Here is a 13,391-nt window from a genome sequence, read left to right on the forward strand (position 1 = left end):
CCTCGCTACATATTTGTTGCCAACCCCACTGGCTCCAGGTCATTTATAAGTCTTTGCTAGGTAAAGCCCCGCCTTATCTCAGCTCACTGGTCACCATAGCAACATTCACCCGTAGCACACACATCCCCAAAGCCAACACTTCCTTTGGCCGCCTTTCCTTACAGTTCTCTGCTGCCAATGACTGTAACGAATTGCAAAAATCACTGAAGCTGGAGACTTATATCTCCCTCTCTAACTTTAAGCATCAGCTGTCAGAGCAGCTTACCGATTATTGACTGTACCTGTACACAGCCAATCTGTACATAGCACACCCAACTACCTCATCCCCATATTGCTATTTATCTTCTTGCTCTTTTGCACCCCAGTATCTCTACTTGCACATCATCATCATCTGCACATCTATCACTCCAGTGTTAATGCTAAATAATGCTAAGTAATGCTAATGCTAAGTAATTATTTCGCCTCTATGGCCTATTTATTGCCTTACCTCCCTAATCTTCTACATTTGCACACACTGTACATAGATTGTTCTATTGTGTTATTGACTGTACGTTTATTTATGTAACTGTTGTTTTTGTCTCACTGCTTTGCTTTATCTTGGCCAGGTCACAGTTGTTAATGAGAACTTCTCAACTGGCCTACCTGGTTAAATAAAGGTGAAATAAAAAATAAAAATATTTTAAAAAAATAATAAAAAACAAGAAAAATAAATAAAAAACAAGCAATGGACATTAGACCAGTGGAAATCTGTCCTTGTGTCTGATGAGTCCAAATTTGAGATTTTTGTTTCCAAATGCTGTGTCTTTGTGAGGCGCAGAGTAGGTGAACAGATGATCTCCGCATGTGTGGTTCCCACCGTGAAGCATGGAGGAGGAGGTGTGATGGTGTGGGGGTGCTTTGCTGGGGACACTGTCTGTGATTTATTTCTAATTCAAGGCACACTTAACCAGCATGGCTACCACAGCATTCTGCAGCGATTCGCCATTCCATCTGGTTTGCACTTAGTGGGACTATCATTTGTTTTTCAACAGGACAATGACCCAACACACCTCCAGGCTGTGTAAGGGCTATTTGACCAAGACGGAGAGTGATGGAGTGCTGCATCAGATGACCTGGCCTCCACAATCACCCGACCGCAACCAAATTGAGATGGTTTGGGATGAGTTGGACCGCAGAGTGAAGTAAAAGCAGTCAACAAGTGCTCAGCATATGTGGGAACTCCTTCAAGACTGTTGGAAAAGCAATCCAGGTGAAGCTGGTTGAGAGAATGCCGAGAGTGTGCAAGGCTGTAATCAAGGAGTGGCTACTTTGAAGAATCTCAAATTGAAAATATATTTTGATTTGTTAAACACTTTTTTGGTTACTACATGATTCCATATGTGTTATTTCATAGTTTTGATGTCTTCACTATTATTCTACAATGTAGAAAATAGTAAAAATAAAGAAAACCCTTGAATGAGTAGGTGTGTCCAAACTTTTGACTGGTACTATATATATATATATATATATATATATATATATATATATGTATATATAAATAAAACACAGGAAATCACGTTTCACTGCACTGGGCCTTTAACAAACAGCTAATCATAAAATCTATATAGGACATTGCTGTGTGTCTGAACAAGAAAGGAAAGATCACCTTTTGCAACAGTAGACACACGTCCAGGTGACTGTCACGATGAAGACAATGACCATGAAGAAGGACAGGATGAAGTAGAGAACCCGCCACTCTGCCAAACAGAATAGAGAAAGGACTGGCACTGTGAATGTAGCATCTCACAGCAGACGGGGCAAACAAGTATGTCGTCCTCTCAGGGCCGATGAATGAACATAGCTCACCACAGTTGCTCTCTCCATCGCCAAAGAACCGGCGAATGAGGTTCTCTGTCCAAAAGGGGTCACAGACACACTCCTTGGTGATTGGGTCACACGTCCCACGGCCCGAGCAGCGGAGCAAGCACACTGTGTGGGGGGTGGGATGAACACCAATACACAAACAGGATCAGCATACACCACAGCAGAGGACAAAGACAGACAGCTTTCTTAGTCACCAAGTGATGAGATGTCATCTAGTCTAATTTAACCTCTCATGTAATATAATCAAATATGGTGTATAATGTTGTTATAACATTGTAACAGACTTTGATATAATATGGTAAGACGTGGTGTTCTGTGTTGTGGTACTCACTGACTGTATCCACTCGACGGACTCTGAAGAGCAGATAGTCAATCTTCTCCCTTAGCAGCTGACCACGCAGCACACTGGCCAGTTCAGGACTAAGGACTGGCCCCTCAGGGCCCTGCACTGAGAACCTCAGCACTGTGCTACACACACACACACAAACACACACAGAATACACATGAACAATGTGTAAAAAAAAATGTGTGCTTTGTATGTGTTTGCTGCATTGGGCAGTACCTGATATCTGAGTGTCCCCATAGGCCCCTGAGGTGGATGTCATTGTCCAGGACGTGGAGCAGTGCGGCCAACTGTCTGAGCACTGTGTCCTTCTGTGACACACTCACCTGGGCCAGCGCCACCAACATCTCCACCTCCACCTCCTCACGACCACCAGGGTCTGTGGACACACACACTGTCTGAGAACATACACACTCTGACAGAACACACATATGCTGTACGTGCTGTTCAGCTCTTCCTCCTAATGCTCGTCATGGTCCGTGGGGAAACACAGTCTGAGAACACACACACATACACACATCTACCTGGCTGCACTTCCACGGTGGCTGTGGCGGTGCTGCTGCGTCCCTGGGTGTCTGTGACACGCAGCTGGAACAGATAGGTCCCCTCCACCAAGTTGGCCAGGTACAGGGAGGCCTGCTGCTCTGAACCATACAGCACGTCCTGGGGGAACGACAGGACAGACTAGTTCCTACCTTAAAGTAGTTCCTCCTTCCTACCAGTTTAGCTAACAGCATATTACAAGTTCAAACTATATTTACCATATACCTAAGTATCAAGACTCCTCTCACTCACCCCAGCAGCAGGGCTTTGACTGTCCCGGACCCAGAGGAAGTGCACCTTGGCTGGGTCACCATCCGTCACTGAGCCTCTGAGCACCAGGGAGTTGTTGGGCAGGGTGAGGGTGTGGCTGCCACTGGCATGTGCTACAGGTGGAAGGCTTCTGGCTGAGGGAGGATGGACAGGCTGTAGATTAATACCATCATGCTCAACCAGCCTGGGTGATGATGTCTCATCTTGTTTTGAACAGTTTTGCTGTTTTTGAAGCAATGTGTGTTTTCTTAGCAGGTTGACGTTTGTCATGAATTATTGTTAGGGTTAGGCATTAGGGTTAGCAGTGTGGTTAAGGTTAGGTTTAAAATTGTATTGCTCTGTGGCTGTGCCAGCTAGGGACCACTCTGCAGAGCTGCCTCCAGTACATGAGTCATCTCAATAAATGCCAACCTGTGTTTTCTTACCCTCTTGAACCCTGACTGTGAGCAAGGCACTGTCTTTCAGCCCTTCCTGGTCACTCACAGTCAGACTAAATGTATAGCGGCCCGCTCTGAGGCCCGTTACTATGGCTATGGGCTTGTCCACACCCTCTGTCCTTGACCCTGGAGGACCTCTACAAAACAACACAGAACATGACATTGTGAGAAGGCTCTTCAGCTTGTTCTTCATATCTTTATAGACTTTTCTGGACTCAACCTTTGACCTATATGAACAGCGTTGGTACCTGATGGTGTCCCAGTGGTAGCTGGTGACGGCGTGGTCATCGGTGCTGCTGCTTCCGTCCAAGGTGACGCTGGTCACTGGGAGGGTCAGCTGCCTGTTAGGACCCACTACAGCCACAGGGGCTCCGTTTGACTTCTTGACCTCAGCTATGGGGGTGCTTTTGTTCTCTATGGGACAGAGCAAAACAGGTAATTTCTTGAAACATGTCCTATTCATGTTTTGGTACCCTTGGGTTTACTACTAGGTGGACTAAGGTAAAGGAATGCCTGAAGTAAACTGCCTGAGGACAATCCAATGTTGTAGAACATATCTGATACTCTGTTATAATCTTAATACTGTCTTTATGTCATTTACCTGTCTTCTGAGTGACAGAGGCACTGACAGAGGAGGTAGCTGCAGTAGGGTCATCCTGCCTGTGGGCCAGGGTAGCAGCAAGGCCAGGGCTGGAGGTGGGAGTGACATGGCTGGGGTAGGGCATTTGGTCATTCTCCACTGACTGAATGACCTTCACTGTAGCCGTGGTGGAGTCTGACAACCCGGCAGAATCTGTAATGGTCAACCTGGAAAAAATCAAGATGAATCCAGCTACTCTTGTACGCTTGTATTGTAGTGGTGGGGGAAACATTGATGGTAATGGCTTACACAGTATCTATGTCACGTTTCCATGAGGCTTCATTTAAAAAGAATGTCAGCTAAGGTTTTTTATAGGGAAGATATAACTATCTAAAGGCAGAAAACCTTTGGTCCTGTATTCCTGTTAGTTAAACACCAACGATGATTAATAGAGACCGTGCACTGTAACTATCAGTGCAGTCTGACATTTGTTCCATGGTAGAGCAGCATACCCAAACTATTTGATTCTATTTATTTCATTCACTATTTGAATTTCAGGCTTGAATTGACTGGGATGAAATCGATTTGGACCCTAAGTTTAGGCCACAGAGGTCCTATCCATACCTGAACGTGTACTCCCCAGGGGCAAGGTTGGATAGGTTGAGAATCTGTGTGTCCGAGAAAGCTCCAAGCTCTATGGATGGACCTCCAACCTGCTCCCAGTGATGGCTGATGATCACTCCATCATCAGTACTCTCTGTGAGGGACCATCAAACACAAGATAGTCATAATATAGGCCAACTCTATTCTGTAAATGGACGCACATGATATCTCATTAGGTGGGTGATTAATAGAATTCACAGTCAAATAATGGGATAGGACCTGCAGACTCAAAGTCATCAGATTTAAATACCGGCTAACGTTATTTAAATACAGCAGTAAGACAATGTTTCAACCCAAAACAGATCTTCGTCCTCGATTGAAACATTGTTTTTGTTTCACATCAATAAATGTTGGAGCATTTGAGTGTACATGCCCTAAATGCTCTTAGTCCAGTATTTTGATATTAGACTAAACTCCTTGATCTGTCATGTTCATTCATCTGTCTGATACTACTGCTCTGGTGACAAGAGGAAGACTGCCCTCTACTGATTCATCAACACCATGTCCAGCAGCATCTCGACGTCCACAGGGGAACATTTCTCCTTTCCATTTCTCATTTTTGGGGGACTGTCATGATGATGAATATTTAGATAATACATGAACCCAACAGCTAAAACAAATGATTTATTGAGGTTGTTACAAATTTGGAAATGAAAGAACACACTGATGCAAAAACCATTTCTCAATTTAATGGTCTTACATTTACATTTTAGTAATTTAGCAGACACTCTTATCCAGAGCGAAATACAGGAGCAATTAGGGTTAAGTGCCTTGCACAAGGGCACATCGACAAATGTTTCACCTAGTCGGCTCTGGGATTCGGTTACTGGCCCAACGCTCTTAACCACTAGGCTACCTGCCACCCCAGCTATATAGTATTATATGCAAATTATTCAATTACACGATATCTGAAACAGATAGCTTATTTTGTTTACAATAATACAGTAATTGTTCATTTATAAGGCATTTAGAAGTAGAATATACACGCTTCCCTGTTGCCCTCTTTCATTGGGAAGTTTTGTTCTAGCATCTCTTTTTTTCAGTATTTGACATTGTTTATTTTAAAGTGCTACCCCAAGGTTATGTTAAAGTAGGCTAACTTGGCCTGAAAGCCATTCTGTTAAAACATGTTCTAATGTTCATTAGGTATAACCCACAAGTCCTCACAGTCTTTCTATGTCAAGCAAACAGTATGTATTGTAGCTATAAGAAATAGTTTAAATTCTGCTTGTAAACTGAAATCAGCATTTTCCCCACATTTCATATATCTGAGTCAGAGGTGAATCACTGGGTCCAACGTGACAGTGGCCTACATGTCAAATCGCTGGTCTCCAAGGGCAAAAGCCTAGTCACAGCTCCATCTCTTGGCTCAAAAGGCGAAGCCGCTCACAGTGCTACTGGTGAACTGCACCACCTCCCAAAGCCCCAAAAGGCTAAAGTCCTATATGAGTCCATCCTGCTTGTTGACCCCATCAACCACAATGAAATCAGGATGATCCTGAGGAAGGTTGGTTGTCTAGGCTCATCTCAGACGGCTGTGTCATGTCCTAAGCTATCCCAGCGGGCCTCACAGTGTCCAGTCCTGTCCCAGAGTGCTGTGCAGCATGTGGAAGCCAGTGCCAGTCAGGTGCCTGGCCACATTTCCTGCCCACTGACAGAGAAGCAGCTGAACAACATAACAAAGAAAGAAATGAAAAGACGAAGTAAAAAAATACATAGATAAAAAGAAAGGACCTGGAAAAGAAATGGAGCAAGCTGCAGAGGCCTAAAGTGATCTTCAAGCTACGACGGGGCGAAACCCGCCCTCGGCAGCAGCAGACTGAAGACAACAGCCAGCCAGATGGAAGGGGGCTCTGCCCGTACATCAGATAAGGCGGCTATCAACAAAGGACAGAAGAGAGCAGCCAGCCAGATGGAACGAGTAGAACTCCAAATCCAAACGCTTCTTCAATATCCCTCCCAGCCAGAAGAAGTTGAGAGTCATTGATATTTACTCATATGCATTTGCACCCAGCCACGTAGCCAATCACACACACACACACAAGCACTAACAACATTTGATGTTAAGTTTAGGTTTGCAGCATCTATTCGTTTGAAAATACACTTTTACATTAACCACACACAGTCAGTGTGTAGTATTTGTATTCATATCAGTCTGTTTTATCGTACATCGGAGCTGTGACTGATCACTCATCTGATATATATTTATCTTTAGTAGGCCTACTCTAAAAGTAAATAGTACAATTATGGTAAGGTTAGTCACCATCCAAAGCCAACTATTTCATACATACGGCTGCCGTTGATGATGGTTGAGCTGGTTGGAAGTGACACGACCTGGGTTACTGGGAGGGTGACGGCTTTGGGGGTCTGGTTCCTTCTCGCCGCTGTAAGGTAAGAGATAGTCCATCCATTAGGACTGTCAGCAATGTGTGACTGCTGTGTGCCCTTTCTAATTAATCCAGGAGATAAACTTCAGATCATGCTTGTAAAAACCATTGTGTTTGTGACTTTTGTGACTGTACCAGTTTGGGGCTCTGGGCCGACGGAGGCTACCAGTGCCACTGTGTTACTGGGCAACGTTCGCTCTACAGGATTGTCAGATTATACAGAAACAAGAGATTGAGAATAAAACAAGAAAATATGAGATAGAAACAGGTTATGTAACAGGGGGAACAAAGAATATGAAAGACTACCTACAATCACCAATAAAGGTTAAAAAAAAAATCCAATGAACAAAAACATATTGCAATACCTGTCTGTGTGGATGTGGTCAGGGGTACAGTACTGGACAGATGCGATGGGGCTTTAGTAGGATGGGAAGTCCTTATTTGGCTCGGTTGGGAGGAGTGAACACTGTCATTCTGTGGTTTGGGCGTGAATGTTGGCCCTGAGCTGGCCAAGGATGTGTTCTGTAGTTCACTATCCTTCAATGAAAACAATAGCAAATACATGACTATTTATATTAATAAAACAAGACTTGTTAATAAAGAATCTGTATTGCAAATTCCCAAATTAACCCTCTCTCCAAATCACCCTCCGAATCCCCCTCCTGGGAATGGCTGACAAGCCTACATTACAAGAGAAGCTATATGGATTACAGTATGTCCTATCCTCAAAGGATACGTGAAGGTCAGGCGCGCTGAGTGAATGTGACTACAGAGCAACTGAGTCAGCAAAATGCCACTGTAATAACACACACACACATGGGTGACCGTTTATCATACCTCAGGGAAGTAACCCTATTTAAAATGTCCCAGCTGTCTTTACAGGAGATATTTCCAACTATCTGCCTTAATTTAGACAGACTGCTTTTTCATGGCCAGTTTGTCCACTAATTGTGAGCTAAATCTATCACTGTATTGGATCAATGGAACATAAAACATCTATGTAACCCAGTATCATTTCCACCATGTCCTGGCAAACATGTGGTCCTCATACTGCCTGAAACCCTTTCCATGCCATCATTTCTTGTTGCATCATGATTCCTGCCCATTGTTCCATCTGAAACTTACTTTCTTGTTTTCAGGTGTAGCGCCCGACGTGGGGTCACTGGGAGGTGCCCCCTGGTTGACAGTCGCCCCAGGACTGGGCAGGCTGCTTTCAGCTCCTTCTGTTGCAAATCCCAGCCCCACTAGCCTGCCTTCACTTTCCGATAGGTTGAAACCATCCCTCTCTTCCAATGCTGCAGGCCAATCTAGAAGATCCCCACCGTTATCCTCAGGGCCAAGTTCACTCTCAGGGTATTCCAAACCCATCCCACCTGGGTCACCAAAATCCATCTGGGGCCCATCTAACAGGGCTAGGTCCTTCAGGGCCTCCACGTCCCCAGAGGGGCGGGGCCTCCAGCGACTGGGGTAGGGTTCCCCCCTGACCAGAGACTGGAGCAGCAGGGTCTGGGCGGATCCTCTCTGCAGGAAGGCCATATAGGAATCAGCTCCAGGTCTCTGTCTGGGCTGGCAGTTCTCTCTCTGCTGGCAGCTGAGGATGTAGCAGCGACGCTCAAACAGCCAGGCCAGGTTACAACCGGGCAGATCACAACACACCCCGGCACACTGCGCCAGAGATGACACGTCCGGCACCCGCAAGATATTGCTGCTCCTCAGGGCCGGGGAGACCACAGCCTCTGAGTAGGTCGCACCCTGCCAGCACTGTGACACCTCTGCAGCTATGGTACAGAGCACAGAGATATATGGTCAAACAGCTTTTGCTTATACTTTGCTTACATTTAGTAAAAGTCAGCAATAAAAATCTGCTTGTTTCACAGTGGGAAGAGTCACCTTCCAACATGCTCCACTAAGGCATTAACCAGATGGAACCATTAAACAGAGGAAAACTAGCATTAATTATTCAGCGATCACTTCACTGATACTGTGAGCCTAGGTATACTCACATCTTAGCTCTCAACAATATCATCTGATAACTGAGGGAAAAGACATCAGCTGCTTTCTTTGTGTCACTGAACACAACACAGTGGCGAGTGTACGATAATGAACAAATGGACTCTATAACAGCAAGCGTAATTCTTCTGCTGCTCTCACAAGGGGATATTGAGTACACAAGCAGTTCCTGGTAAACATCACCCAAATATACTGCCACTTTTAGAATGAATCAATAAGCTTTTGGAGCTTGTTGTTCATTTTAACCCGGGAAAAGCATCTCTCAGTGAAACCATTGTCTTTTCAACAACATGGGTGTCACACCCTGATCTGTTTCACCTGTCTTTGTGATTGTCTCCACCCCCCTCCAAGTGTCGCCCATCTTCCCCATTATCCCCTGTGTATTTATATCTGTGTTCTCTGTTCGTCTGGTTTGTCAAGTCAACCAGCGGTTTGCCTCAGTGCCTGCTTTTCCCAGTCTCTCTTTTTCTCACCCTCCTGGTTTTGACCCTTGCCTGTCCTGACTGAGCCCGCCTGCCTGACCACCCTGCCTGACCCTGCCTGCCGACCTGTACCTCTGCCCCCCTCTGGATTACCGACCTCTACCTGACCCTGAGCCCGACTGCCGACCTGTACCTTTGCACCACCTCTGGATTACCGACCTCTACCTGACCCTGAGCCTGCCTGCCGACCTGTACCTTTGCCCCACCTCTGGATTATTGACTTCTGCCTACCCTGAGCCTGCCTGCCATCCAAACATGACTGCTGTTTGTTAACTTTATGAATACTACAATACAACATAGAACACACAGCAAAAATATTCATTTAACATGAGGTACAGTCACAAGAATGTCATTTTAAAGATGTCCCCTAACCTTCCACATAGTGCAGGAGGAGACAGAGAAGCAGGTGAGCTCCTGTCTGCATGATGCACCAGACAGACTGATCTAAACCTGGAACACAGAAGAAATCAGAAACATTACACATTGTCCCAGATAATAATAATAATAATCACATCACCTACTGTATCTACCAATGACCACTTTGATACTCACAAAAGCTACATGGATTCTCCTACCCACAGAGAATGACCATTAGTATCCTCCTGCCTCATGTTGAGTGGATGGTGTGTGACTCAGTGTAATGCCACATGCCACCTTGGCAAGGATGACACAGCACTGCTCTCTGCCCATACCTCCCATGGTGGACTCTACTGGTGGGAACCTGTTACTACTGTCACCCTGCTGTGTGCTTACTGGTCTGTTGCGTCTGCTTACTGTGTAGGTAAACAATTATCATATTTATGTTTCAGCTAATTGTTAAGGGTAGTGGTTAGGATAGTGTTATTCTAATATAGGGCTACAGATCAAGGGTCACTGTTAGTCACTGTATTTGAACTCAGGATTGATCCCTTTATCTGGGCTTTTGTATACCATGCTGAGAAAGTCACTGAATAAGCTGACACCATAGGAGTTTCTAAATAACTAATCAATCAATTAATCATGAGTAAACCTAACATATTGGTAATGTGTGGTCGCACTAAAACACTACATCCAATAAAGTCAACAAGCTGATTTCCTTTACTTTCTCCCAATCCCCTAATTATAAAACGCTGTTTCACCACCAAGGACAGCGACTACCCTCGGCGAGAGAGGTAGTGGAGAGAAAGGGTTTGATGAGGCCTTTGATATTGAATGCAACCAACTTTTTTTTCTAGACTGGGGTCTGCTACAGTATTCTAGAAGCTAACGTCATTAGCCTACTAACCTCACGGTTGTTGAGGGGATAACATGGTTTGAATGTGTAGCCTACTACAACAGGATATCGAATTGAAATAGATACTACCGAGCAAGCCAGAGCAGTTCAACTATTCATCACACCTCATACAGCACTTGCGAAAGATGTAGCTACACGTGAGACACTCACCAAGGATAAAGGCCGCAAAAATGTATCCAAATAGCGTTAGAGGTGAGCGTCGTTGTTCCAGTCGATAAGACAAATTAGGGGGTGTAATTTCCCGGCGCTCAGACACTGCAGTCGAAATACGCTTTGCTCGGCTGGGTTGCCACTGTCTTGTTCACGCCAGCTACTGTACCATCCTTCTCCGCTGTTCCCATGTGACATAATGTGTAGCTCTTTTGGGCGCAGCCGGCTGGGTGGTGGTGTGTCTCGAGAGGCAATTTGATCCGCAGCTGAGCAAACTTAGTGCGCACTGATCGGGGAAAGGATGCTCATGTCATGCTGCTCACCATCACTGCCTGGCCTCGGTGGCTTGCCTTCCATGCAAGTGGAGGGAGTGTCGCCAGCGGGATATATCAGGGGAGGGGGACGATATATCTTCAATATACAGTACCAGTCAAAAGTCTGGACACACCTACTCTTTCAAGGGTTTTTCTATTTTTTTTTTTACTATTTTCAACATTGTAGAATTATAGTGAAGACTTCAAAACTATGAAATAACACATGGAATTGTGTAGTAACCAAAAAAGTGTTAAACAAATCAAAATATATTTTACATTTGAGATTCTTCAAAGTAGCCACCCTTTGCCTTGATGACAGCTTTGCACACTCTTGGCATTTTCTCAACCAGCTTCATGAGGAATGCTTTTCCAACAGTCTTGAAGGAGTTCCCACATATGCTGATCACTTGTTGGCTGCTTTTCCTTCACTCTGCGGTCCAACTCATCCCAAACCATCTCAATTGGGTTGAGGTCGGGTGATTGTGGATGCCAGGTCATCTGATGCAGCACTCCATCACTCTCCTTGTTCAAATAGCCCTTACACAGCCTGGAGGTGTGTTTTGGGTCATTGTCCTGTTGAAAAACAAATGATAGTCCCACAAACCAGATGGGATGGCATATCGCCGCAGAATGCTGTGGTAGCCATGCTAATTAAGTGTGCCTTGAATTCTAAATAAATCACAGACAGTGTCTCCAGCAAAGCACCCCCACACCATCACACCTGCTCCTCCATGCTTCACGGTGGGAACCACACACGCGGAGCTCATCTGTTCACCTACTCTGCGTCTCACAAAGACACAGTGGTTGGAACCAAAAGTCTCAAATTTGGACTCATCAGACCAAAGGACAGATTTCCACCTGTCTAATGTCCATTGTTCGTGTTTCTTAGCCAAAGCAAGTCTCTTCTTCTTATTGTTGTCCTTTAGTAGTGGTTTCTTTGCAGCAATTCGATCATGAATGCCTGATTCACACAGTCTCCTCTGAACAGTTGATGTTGAGATGTGTCTGTTACTTGAACTCTGTGAAGCATTTATTTGGGCTGCAATTTCTGAGGCTGGTAACTCCAATAAAATTATCCTCTGCAGCAGAGGTAACTCTGGGTCTTCCTTTCCTGTGGTGGTCCTCATGAGAGCCAGTTTCATCATAGCGCTTCATGGTTTTTGCGACTGCACTTGAAGAAACTTTCAAAGTTCTTGAAATTTTCCAGATTGACTTAATGTCTGAAAGTAATGACGGACTGTCGTTGCGCTTTGCTTATTTGAGCTGTTCTTGCCATAAAATGGACTTGGTATTTGACCAAATAGGGCTATCTTCTGTATACCACCCTTACCTTGTCACAACACAACTGATTGGCTCAAACACATTAAGAAGGTAAGAAATTCCACAAATAAACTTTGAACAAGGCACACCTGTTAATTGAAATGCATTCCAGGTGACTACCTCATGAAGCTGGTTGAGAGAATGCCAAGAGTGTGCAAAGCTGTCATCAAGGTAAAGGGAGGCTACTTTGAAGAATCTCAAATATAAAATATATTTTGATTTGTTTAACTCTTTTTTGGTTACCACATGATTCCATATGTGTTATTTCATAGTTTTGATGTCTTCACTATTGTTGTACAATGTATGAAATAGTAAAAAATTAAGAAAAACTCTGGAATGAATAGGTGTGTTCAAACTTTTGACTGGTACTGTATACTGAATAATTTCATGTTGAACGATAATAATGAACCTTATGGGTATAGGGATATTAGACATATACGCCATTATCAACATAATACCTATTATTATTATTATTATTATATAATATGATACTTGTTTTAATCCATATATTTATTCGATTTTAAATCAGGACTATCAACAGAGTTGGTACAGATCCTCTTATGATACCTACATAAACAGGCCAGCAGATGGCAATAAGAACCAGACGAGTGACTCCCTCCAACAGGTTACAGCCCCTGGAAATTCCAAGGGGAGAAAGAAGAAGAGAGGAAAGAAAAAGAGGAGTGCTGAGAAGATGGAGGACAAGGAGGGAGAGATGGACAAATCTGCCCCATTGCAGTCTGTCCTGGTTCAACC

At 44.4% G+C, this 13,391-nt stretch overlaps 1 protein-coding gene across 1 annotated transcript; it reads right to left on the reverse strand.

Moving 5' to 3' along the window:
* Positions 1-1,599: 1,599 nt before the first annotated feature.
* Positions 1,600-9,941, reverse strand: LOC106605472 (dyslexia-associated protein KIAA0319). The gene is made up of 14 exons (XM_014201179.3): positions 8,212-9,941; positions 7,452-7,623; positions 7,222-7,284; positions 6,991-7,083; positions 4,661-4,793; positions 4,058-4,263; positions 3,705-3,870; positions 3,445-3,593; positions 3,002-3,153; positions 2,731-2,869; positions 2,426-2,585; positions 2,195-2,331; positions 1,846-1,968; positions 1,600-1,736 (listed from the first exon to the last, which is right to left on the reverse strand). The coding sequence occupies exons 1-14, from the start codon at positions 8,620-8,622 to the stop codon at positions 1,642-1,644; spliced, it is 2,199 nt and encodes a 732-aa protein (XP_014056654.2). The 5' UTR covers positions 8,623-9,941; the 3' UTR covers positions 1,600-1,641.
* Positions 9,942-13,391: the final 3,450 nt, after the last annotated feature.

This window comes from Salmo salar, chromosome 05 (genome assembly GCF_965601325.2).
Source record: "Salmo salar chromosome 05, fSalSal1, whole genome shotgun sequence".
Lineage (NCBI taxonomy): Eukaryota > Metazoa > Chordata > Actinopteri > Salmoniformes > Salmonidae > Salmo > Salmo salar.

Bases quoted from the DNA above. Each gene is read 5' to 3' on its own strand.
- LOC106605472 (XM_014201179.3), bottom strand. From the start codon at position 8,622: ATGGCCTTCCTGCAGAGAGGATCCGCCCAGACCCTGCTGCTCCAGTCT. The intron at 2,870-3,001 runs GTGAGTGAGAGG...TCGTTCCCCCAG, and splicing joins GTCAAAGCCCTGCTGCTGGG to GACGTGCTGTATGGTTCAGA. The intron at 1,969-2,194 runs GTGAGTACCACA...CCCCCCACACAG, and splicing joins CCGTCGAGTGGATACAGTCA to TGTGCTTGCTCCGCTGCTCG.